Source organism: Labrus mixtus, chromosome 21 (assembly GCF_963584025.1).
Source record: "Labrus mixtus chromosome 21, fLabMix1.1, whole genome shotgun sequence".
Taxonomy (NCBI): Eukaryota; Metazoa; Chordata; class Actinopteri; order Labriformes; family Labridae; genus Labrus; species Labrus mixtus.
The window spans coordinates 16,842,172-16,853,070 of record NC_083632.1 but is presented as its reverse complement, the minus strand read 5'-3'; the positions used below and the strand labels follow the sequence as shown (position 1 = coordinate 16,853,070).

At 40.2% G+C, this 10,899-nt stretch overlaps 1 protein-coding gene across 6 annotated transcripts in view; it reads left to right on the top strand.

Moving 5' to 3' along the window:
• The first annotated feature begins 471 nt into the window (after positions 1 to 471).
• itgb4 (integrin, beta 4) overlaps positions 472 to 10,899 on the top strand; it is a 29,854-nt gene continuing 19,426 nt past the window's right edge. For 5 of the 6 annotated variants that reach the window (XM_061028952.1, XM_061028951.1, XM_061028948.1 and 2 more), the window contains exons 1-10: positions 1,019 to 1,041; positions 4,178 to 4,260; positions 5,851 to 5,933; positions 7,299 to 7,400; positions 8,310 to 8,514; positions 8,602 to 8,698; positions 8,807 to 8,978; positions 10,047 to 10,310; positions 10,440 to 10,529; positions 10,658 to 10,780. In XM_061028952.1, the coding sequence (XP_060884935.1) occupies positions 1,034 to 1,041; positions 4,178 to 4,260; positions 5,851 to 5,933; positions 7,299 to 7,400; positions 8,310 to 8,514; positions 8,602 to 8,698; positions 8,807 to 8,978; positions 10,047 to 10,310; positions 10,440 to 10,529; positions 10,658 to 10,780 (1,227 nt within the window). In that variant the 5' untranslated portion in view covers positions 1,019 to 1,033. Of the gene's footprint in view, positions 681 to 780; positions 898 to 1,018; positions 1,042 to 4,177; positions 4,261 to 5,850; positions 5,934 to 7,298; positions 7,401 to 8,309; positions 8,515 to 8,601; positions 8,699 to 8,806; positions 8,979 to 10,046; positions 10,311 to 10,439; positions 10,530 to 10,657; positions 10,781 to 10,899 lie in introns of those variants that run through there. The other variant, XM_061028947.1, reaches the window with a different exon arrangement.

Sequence of the window (10,899 nt, the reverse complement as noted above, 5' to 3'; positions counted from 1 at the left end):
GAACTATGCATCTTTAAGAGAGCTAAGGAAGTTGTTTTACATCCAGAAAAGGGAGAATATGTACTATGTGGCAATCCAAATGTTCAAATCTAATATTTGACGAGGTAGAAAATGTGCCCACGAGTATGAGCACACGATTGTGTAAACACAAGAGTCACAAAGCTGTTTCCCATAGCCTGCAGGCAGTGTTCTGCTCTGTGCGCCACTCCCAAGAGCCTGGGAGGAGGCCATGGAGGGAGGGGCCGGACTCCCCACTCTCAAGCCCACACAGGTGAACTCCTGTTGGGTGGAATGCGGCGGGCTGCATTGACACACTGAGGTGTGGAGCTTTTAACTTCTAACAGGGTGGGGAAGACACAGGAAGGGAGTTAACCCTGTCTGTTCCAGCTACTCACCTGGATAGGGAAGGGGAGTGTGAGTAAGAGTGTGTGTTAGATTATGTGTGGGTGTGTGTGTGGGCAGAGGGTAAAGGAGGGATCAAGTCACAGCACACTGAGTCGTTTTCACTCAGTCGCTCGACTCTCACTGTCTCTTGTGTCTTTCTCCAGCACACACTTAATAACACACGCGGAGCCACACACATACACACACACATACACACACACACACTCGACTCAAGTGAGTTTGAGGGCATATCAGTAAATCTTTGACCGGACCAGACTGTACAGGAAGGAAAAACAGTGAGACAGTTATAAGTCTGTTATCTCTTCTTTTTGGAACTTTTTTTCTTGGACACGAGAACTTAAAGAAGTTTTTTTGTTCTTTTTTTTTTTTTTACAGGTGGATACAAACTTTTTCTAAGCTCTTGGGTCAGACAAAACAAAAAGGAATTGTGTTTTTTTTTCCTCATTTATTGTTGGACTTTTGGACTCGGACTGGGCGAGGGCACAGTAAGAGGTTTGTTTGATCAGTAATCTCTTTGTTTTCAGTCATACGTTTCCTAATAGCGCCATTGTTTTCACCTGCATTGTGTTCTTCTGCTCAGCCTTGAAAACATATGGATTACTCGACTTGTTCATTTTTTTGTCACTTTATGGCAAGGTGAGGGACAGTAAAGTGTGCATTATGTAACGTTATGTTGCCATGTGCTTTATAAGTGCAAGACTGCAAGACTGAAAGCAGAGATCTCCACAGATTTGCAGATTATAGCTGAGTGCTCAATTTCTTTGGATCTTTTTAAAAAGTGGTTATTTTCTGCATGATTGCTCACATGAGACCAAAGATTACAATGCAAGACCGGAGAAAAGTGGATCAGAACAAACAGGACAGAGCGAGAGAGAACGCCCTGGGTTCATGTCAGCAGGTTTGGTTTTTCTGTCACATTGACCCTAAAGACCTGCTGTGTTAGTTTGGTTTGTGTGTGTTTTTTTTAAAATGTGGAATGCATTGATAGCTTCAAAGACGGGGGTTTTCCAGGTGTGTGTGTCTGTGATTTAGCCTACTGTCAAAGGCAGGTCTCCTAGCATGACCCCTGAGCCTGTAAATGAAAACCCACCTAACCTCTTACTGGTGATGTCATGAGGGGGTCAGGCCCACACCCAGCGGCGGTATGTTCTCCTGGCATGATTTTTGTTGTCTGAAGAGACAACAACCACAGCTTTGAACTTAGAAAAAAAATGTCCCATCTATTATGTGCCACAGAGACATTGAATGACTGACTCAGTTCTATTTTCTGCCTCTTGGAAGCTGTAATTTGTGTCTCCCACTTTATTGTTAGTGTCAAATAAACGCCTCTGCGCCTTTGATTCTGTCTGAGCAGAAGGAAAGTGCCTCTTCTGTGCTCAGCTCGTACTCACTGATGGCCGAGTGTGTAGAATAGGAGCTGGTCTGTTCTGTTTCTCCCTCTCATAGTCAGTGATTTATGTGACACCTCATGCACACACACCTGTAAGCTGCTCAAGTTCACAACAGGGTGCTAAGGTGCCTTTCCCATGTGTTTTCAGACTGTGTTTTTAACTTGGACAGGTCATTCTCTCGCCTCGAGGAGAAATTCCTTCTTGACGTTGTAAATCTGCAGAGCACAAATCATCATTTGATTCAGGGGCATTTTTTTTGTATCCGTGAAGCTGACAGAGTTCACTTTTCTGCCCACTGAGACAATTACCGAGACATTTCATATCACATAATGGCCTTTTTGTTCACTCTCCACCTCCTGTCTGTTGTTGACATCTTTTTTTTGTGGCTTCCTGTAGATCAGATTGTTCTCCGTCCAACATTCCCGCATAAAATTATTAAAAATAGTTTTATTATGGAGAGCCAACACAGCATGTTTTCAGGCCCCACCCAGACTTGGTTGTCCTCTTGGGCGTCTTCTATCAAGTTTGATAAAGTCTCCACTTTCTCTTTATAGTATGTCGAGAAATTAGTTATATTAGTAAATTGAATGTTGAAGCCCCTGTGAGGAGTTTTTATCTGGTTATGAAACAGAATGAAATGAATAATGGTGCCTTTATATGACCCAAATTAGCCAATTAGATGATCTGAGAGAGGATTGGTTATTTCCATACAGTTGTTTTATACGCCTGTCACCTCCGTAAGTGTCCCACAAAGCGCATAACATAACGTTGCTAAAACAAACTTTTAAAGATTTTTCCACACCAAAGATTAATTGTGAGTGGCATGTTGTACATTTAAAATTATAAAAATGAACTCTTTCCCCCTGCCACAAAATACTACTTACACATGTACTGGACTAGGTCAGCGAAGAGATTAACGTTACACTTTGTCCACAGGGGGCGCCAAAACCAACACAAACAGAAGGTTCCTAACAGGAGCTTTAAGCCCCGATTCCACCAATGATTCAGTTCGGTACGGTTCGGTTCTCATTTATTGGCATTTCCATTGTCAAAAGTCGGTGCCACAATAACAGATCCGTACCATCCTACTTTTTTGCTACCCTTTTTTTGGGTTGCCAAGCGGACTGATCCGACCTTAGAGGGTGGAGCTAGACACACTGCAGTCCATTGATTGGTCGAAAGAATTGTCACTTCCTGTGCCCCCCCCCCCCTTCCCCTCATTACGTTAGGGTGGAAACACAAGCATGTTCTGGGTTATCCGTACTGAGCCGTACAGCTCTATACTGAACCGTACCGTACCAAACTAAAACAGACGGCTTGGTGGAAACGAAGCTTAATTAAAAATGTTTGAATGAAGACAGGAATTAACAACAAGGCAAAAAAACATGTTGAAACCTTTTAAGAGCTGTTTAATATCATGGATCAGGAGATACATGAGTGAAGAAGGAAGGAGATTCAAAACATTGCGTTTTTCTGAGGAAGGCAATATATTTCAGACTTTATGGCTCTGGCTGCTTTATAGACCGGTGAGCTTTTCTGCCTGCTCAGTTTATGATGTTTTCTTTGATTGTAAGAGTACAATAGCAGAATATATATTAAACTGTTGTGTTGCTATCAGGGGTCATACACAACACAATCAAAAGTGCCAAAAATGTTTGCTAATAAAAAGGATGAAAAAAGGAAGTGTGGTTGGGGGCTTTACAGAAAGTCAAAGTCAGAGCTCACAGAGCTGCATGTCTCTTTCTTATTTCTCGACAGGTTATCAGTTTCAGAGACAACGCCTGGAAACTTTGTTATTAGACAAATACATTCCTGTTTACCTTCAGTGTATGTTTTTGAAGGCAGTAAATATTTCTTGAAACCAGAAGTAGGTAAATGAGCATGACAGGATACCATGCTAGCTGTGAAGTTGTTGTTTGGATGAAAACACCCTTTTTTTTAAAATTGAATGTATATCTTTATTTATGTTTATAGTTACACAGAGAATGGTCAATGTTTGCTTGAGAATAAGATACAGTGATACATGTTTTGGGAAACTGTTCAAAAGCCTGAATTATGTTTTTTATTATTTCCTGGAAAAAAACATTTTGATCTGTTTTGAACTACACTCTTTGACAAAGTGAAATGAAGGTAGAGGGTGTGTCTGGGCCTGTTCACTTTCTCCAGGACTTGTCTGAGGGAAAGTACAGGTGGTTCAAATTACACCTTAGCACCTTCGTCTGCAGAGATTTCACTGTAGGGCGAAAAAAAAATGTTTTCTCCTCTTTTTTCCTCCACTCCCTCTCTCTCTCTCTCTCTCTCTCTCTCTCTCTGTAACATTGAAGTTTAGCTGTCTTTAAGTATGCATATGTGAATGTCTTTGTTTGTGTTTTGTTTTTCAGGAAGGAGATGGGGAGATGGTCGTTACATGTCTCAGTGGGGCTTGGGCTTCTAGCCCTCTTATTGACCTGCTGTTATGCTGAAGGTGAGGAAGCCCAGAGTCCTAACTTACAAGTCTTCAGGAAAAGTGAAAGTGATATTTGATTTTGAGTGCAAGAAGTGCTCTAAATATAGCTGTTGGCTATCGATTTAATGGGCCTCATTCACCAATATCTTCTGAAGAATTTTCTCAAGCTGTGTTCTTATTTCCTTATATTCACAAGTTGAAAGCGCGTGGCTATTGTTCCAGTTAGCATAGGTAACCGCCCACTAATGCCCATGAAAGGGCATGAGAGCAGGGACCATTATTCAGATTGTGAGTAATGATTACACAGGGGGAAAAAAAGACCACTTGGATTTGTATAATCATAAAATATTTTTTTATTATTGTATTAATTATGTAACAACATGTTGTAATGTAATCCTCTATAAAATTTATACAACGGTGGATTTAAAATAAACACAATAACCATCATTTTGCCCGATCTTCTGTTCTTACCTAAGAACAAATCCCACACAAGGAAACATCGGTGAATTCCAAAATCTTCTTAAAAAGTTCCTAATTCGTATTGCAGAACACAATTTGTTCTTAAGAACGGTCGGTGAATGAGGCCCTTTGTTTAAAGAAACTTCTCTCCATCAAAGAGGGTACTTTGACACTCAACCATTAGTTGACTATTTTGTGAATGATTTGTGAATGATCTCTAATGCACATTATTATGAATAGAATATTTTTTCAATTTTAAAATTAATTTGAAAAAAAGGGTTATGATTTCAAAGATGTCATCTTGTGAAGATTGTGAAACAATTTGTTGTCACTGTTTCTGTCATGATTTGACTAAAGGATTACTTGATTTTATCACAAATGTACAGACATGTTCACAGTGTTGGGAGAGCTGCTCTGAAATGAAATATGTGCAAGCTATCAGTTACTCCCCAGAGAAAAAAAGCTGACCTACAACAAAGCTACACTTGAGTGAATAGTTGCAAATTAAACTAAATGCTAATCAAACGAAAACACAACACAGAAAAGAGACATGCTAGCAAGAGTCAAGCTCAATTGTTCACTGGCTGTGCATGAAAAAAATGAATCCACATATTGCTGGGAAAGAGCCTCAGATTTCATCTTTGGATTGTTTGTTCTAACGTCCCCAGAAACTGCATGTTTTGCACCATGCAGAATAGCTTGGCGTTAGCCTGGTAACATCTAAAATAGCATGCAGCAACATCTCTAGACTTTTATTTATTTAGGTATTTAGTTATATATTCTTTTGTTTGTTGGTTCGTTCAGTCATTGGTAAAGTTAAAATAATAATCATACCGTATTGTTACAATGAAATTCCTTATATGGCCCAAATATTTTGCAGGTTCAGTAAAACCCTAAAGGAATTTTTTATTTATTTTTGAATCCAAACTTAGTCATATCACTGTTGGGAAGTTTTTTGGTTAATTTTGTATAAAATCTGCAGAAACTAAGATGATGTGCCAAAGTCTGTTTAGCGTTACCACAGGTATTTTCTAGGTCTGTTTCATGGCTGTGATTCTCACTTTGTTGCCTGTCAGTGGCTCTCACTCTTCCTCACATGATAGCTTTCTATAACCTCTCTCTATCACTACTCCCACCTCTACCCCTCAGTGAACTACTGCTACGCCGCCAAGGGCAAGACCTGCTCAGAATGTCTGCAGACTTCGATAGGCTGTGCGTACTGCCCTGATGAGGTGAGAGCAGAACACAACAGGAGTTTTGTCTTATTGTAAGGCTTAGATGGAAGCTGAGAACTGTGTCAAAGCACGTTATGTTGATGGTAATTCACGGAGATTGTGTTAATTACAATATATTCATTTTTATATAAAATCTGTGAGGACTTGCATTAGAATCTTTTTTATATGGAAGCCTTGAGCGGGTAAATAAGAGTACAAATCTAGTGATCAATTAACTGATTCTATTCTGTGGTGTTGTTGTGCTGTCTTTAGTATGTAATGACAGTGTTTCCAAGGTGGGGCCACGACCGCTCTGTGCTGGGTCCATGCTAAGACCTGGCAGAGTCCGTGACTGTAATGAGATCACCTGCGTTGACATAGGCGATGACATTAGTCGTTTTAGGACCGCAGGAACTTTTTCTTAGTTCAAGGAACTGTTGGAACCCTCACCCTTTTTTATTGATTTTGCACCACAGGAACTCAGAACTATTTTAGTTCTTAGAACTCTTTTAGAGGGACCTTTTTAGCTCCTGCTTCAGAGTTGAGACCACACTAGACCAAGATGAGACCACATTAACTGAGACCAAGACCTTCCCGAGACCAGAGTGCTCTGAGACCAAGACAAGACCAAGACCAAGTCAGGGAGAGACTGAGTCAAGACAAGACCAGGACATTGAGGGATCGAGACCAAGTCAGGACCAAGACCGAGTCAGGGAGAGACCGAGTCAAGACCAAGACCAATACCAAGACCAAGGCAGGGCGAGACAAGGGCAAGAGCAAGACCATAAATATCAATGAAAAATCATCATCTAGTGTGCAGCAGGCACGTCACTCACTTAGACTGTAAAATGCTTTTGATTCTGAGTAAAGACCGGGACCTTAAAAAAGTGGTCTTGAAGCCAAGACCGGTTTCTAGTACTATAACACTAGTATCAATACCCTACTAAAAGTAATCCTACATGTAAATTTGTATTTTTGCCTCCGCTATTTGGACATGAAGTGTTTACTCAAGCCTATACTGCAAATACCAGCAGAGGACTAACAGCGTAATAAATCATCAATATTCTTTTGTTGCAACTTGCCTCACCAGGGTCTTCATCTGAGGATAGAAATCACTAAGTTCAGCTGTGATAAAAAATTCTTTACATAATCTAAGTAGTTAGTCCAAGGTTGAATCACAAGCTCTATTTAGAGCTTTAATCTTATCGTCTTTTCGTCATCAGTCTGAATAATACAGTTCTTTACACAACAGCATCTGACATCATTTAATCTTCAGGATCATATTAAAATTTGAATGATTAAAAATAAATTCTGTCTGATAATTTGGGAAGTTAAGTTAAAGTTAAAAGCAGAAGTTACTTATCAAATGTCCTGTTTGCTCAGATGTATACCGGCCCTCGCTGTGACCTGGAACAGAACATACTTGCCCAAGGCTGCAGCGCTGCGGCAATAATCACAGCTCAAAGCAGTATGCAGATAGAAGAGGTAAGTCTTTGTCACCTTTATTTCTCCCCCAGTGTTTCCTATGCTCCTTCTTCTTAAATCTGTTGTTTGGTTTTAAAAGTAGAAAATCATTACACACCCACAGGGTACACATACATCAGCAAACCCTGTCTGGCGGGCAGTTGGTGTTGCTGCTGATTACAGGAAGGACATTAAAACAACCGCCATTCCCATCCCTGCAGTTGACTCATTCAAACATATGGTTTTTAAACTCTCTGGTCCCACTGGTTACTGCTGTAATCTATACCCCCCCAAAGTAACATCCAAAGTCCTCGACCAACTCCAATACATCCAGAACTTCTCACCGCACCCGATCCGTGTTCACATTAACGCTGTCCTGCAAAATCTCCACTGGCTCCCTGTCCCGTACTGTATCCAATTTAAAATCCTGCTCCTCACACATTAAGCCCTAAACCACCAGGCCCCCTCCTACCTCACTGCTCTCCTATACCATCACACTCCTTCCCGTAGCCTCCATTTTTCCAACCACAACCTCCTGTCTCCCCCAAATAGAACGAAGCACCGAACCTAGGGGGACAGAGCCTTCTACATAGCTGCCCCCTCCCTCTGGAACTCACTCCCCACACTTCAAGATCACACTTACCCATCTACATTCAAATCACTACTCAAGACTCTTCAAAAGAGCTTTAATGTATGATTATGATGTGCGTTCTGTTTATGCGTGGCTTATGTGTTGTTGTCTATATGACCTGTGTGGAATGTCTCAATGATTGTGAGTTTGTTTTTACTGCTCTGTCTTGATCTTTCTTTCTTTTTTAACAAATGTACAGTGTCTTTGAGCTCCTGAAAAGCGCTTTATAAATACATTTTACCATTATTATTATTATTATTGTTATTACTACTGAACTTTCTTTTTTTCTGCTGGCTCAGAATCAACAAATCAACATGAAGCTTCAGCAGTCGCAAGTGTCTCCTCAGCGCATGAGCATGACCTTTCTGCCAGGAGAGAAGAGACTGGTAGATGTAGAAGTGTTTGCCCCAAACAAAGGTCCTCTGGACCTTTATATTCTTATGGACTTCTCCAACTCCATGGCTGACGATTTGGACAACTTGAAAAGGATGGGCAAGGAGCTAGGTTAGCATATTTTGTATTATTAAAGGGTTGTAATGATTTTTGAGTAAGTTGTTGCTGTGTTACTGATTTGGAATGTCTTATATGTAGCTTCTGTGGTGGGGAGTCTGTCAGAAGACTACACTATTGGCTTCGGAAAGTTTGTGGATAAAGTGATCGAGCCACAGACTGACATGAGACCGTTAAAGTAAGATATTGTAGAAAATGTCAAATAAACACCTACATAACTGCATACATCTGTCATCTAAATGAACTCTTTCTCTCCTTTATTTTGCTAAACAATCGTACACCTCAGCCTTAAGCAGCCATGGCCCAACAGCGACCCCCCGTTCTCATTCAAAAGCGTCATCAAGCTGACCAGCGACTTGGAGTTTTTCAACCAGGAGCTCCAGAAGGAGAGAATATCCGGCAACCTGGACGCTCCTGAAGGAGGTTTCGATGCCATATTGCAGGCTGCCGTTTGTAAGGTTAGTAAGAACCCAAAATACGTTGTGCTTGTAACCACAACAGGTGTAAATTACTGGTCCACAAATGTTTCCCAAACCTCTCTCCAGAAACTTGGAGGCTACAACTTAATTTTTAGTTTATATAAACAGATTAGGGCCCGATGGTGTAGGATTTTTCGGTGCCAATACCAATATTAGGGAGAGAAAAAAAACAGATCCCGATATATATCGATCGATATCTTTCTTTGATATATCTTCGATCTGTAAAGATAGATAGATAAAGTCTTACACATTTATTGCGTTGAATATTCAAATGTAAATATCAAAAACTTGTGGAACAGATAAATAATGAAGAAAAGATGGTCACTCAACTGGAAAGTAACTGCGCCTTTATGTGCATCAGTGCTTGACACGGAGAGTGATAATGCTTTTTGTAATCCATATAGCACACGCTGCTGGTGAAAGCCAGCAGGAGAACTCCTAGTGTAATTCATTGATGCTCAAATGACTTGCAAATAAGTCTTGTAATATCGGGGCTTATCTGCGATAAAATTAGCCGATACCAATAGTCACTTGATATGCTAATATTGGCCATTTTACCTGACTGCCAATTAATCGGTTGAGCTCTGTTTTCATTCACAGAGGTCTTAAACACTACTGGCAGTTAATTAGCTTATCATCATGTTTGGAAAAACAAAAGCTTACACAGAGATAAAGGAAGACTGTGCATTGAAGATGGGTGTACCAAGATGCTTTAAATATGATATGATACCTATAACTTAAGTTTTAAAATACTGATATCATTACTCATCATTCAAAAATATTTATAATCTAACTATTGTGCTAAAAAAAACATTTTCCTTTGAATTTAAAAAAGTTGGGAATGCATCTAAGTACCGTTCACAGCTTGTGTTTTTTATCCAAAGTGGCCTAAATATTAGTTGTTGCAGCTTTCGGAGTGTAAGATGACATTCCATATGTTCATAATATTTTGGATTCTACTGAGCCCAGCCAAGCCAAGATATGGTAAATCTTTGCTGACCACTTTGTTTTCTGCTCCCAATTTATTTATTTGTGTTCATATTATAGGACAAGATTGGCTGGCGACCCCACAGCACACATCTATTGGTTTTCTCCACCGAGTCAGCCTTTCATTACGAGGCTGACGGTGCCAACGTGCTCTCGGGCATTCTGAAACGCAATGATGAGCTCTGCCACTTGGACGAAAACGACCAGTACACAGAGGACATAACCCAGGATTACCCTTCAATACCTACACTGGTCCGTCTCCTGCGCAAAAACAACATCATTCCCATCTTTGCTGTCACCAGCCACTCCTTTGACTACTACGAGGTTGGCAGGTTTTGTTTTTTTGATCTTCCTGTAAAGATGTGCTTATGACACATACATACATCATCATAAAGTATAAGGTCACAGTTTAGGTCACTGATTTTTTATGTACGGTACATCCTTTCTGTTTAGAAACTGAAAGAGTATTTCCCCATCGCTGAGGTTGGTTTGCTGCAAGAAGACTCCTCCAACATGCTTGAACTCCTGGATACTGCCTTCAAGGTAAAGCATCAACTCTTTTGACAATTTTCTCTTGCAACAGTATCCTATATGTATGACTCTGAAGACAACTCATTAGTGGTTTTTAAAAACTTTGTGTCCATTCTGTTTCCTTCTGCATGTCTTTTTAGAATATTCGTTCTAAGATGAGCATCCAGGCAGAGGATAAACCCAAGGCTTTCGCAACACAGTTCCAGACCACCAGTGGAAGCGTTTCACAATATGGGGCCTTCAATTTTAAGCCTGGAGAAATAGTAAGAAGGAATCAATATTCCCACAGCTAATTAAACCCACAAACATACATTCATGGTTTGAGAATAACAAGTGTTAGTTTAATAGCTAAACAATTATTAATATGAAACATTTTAAGATT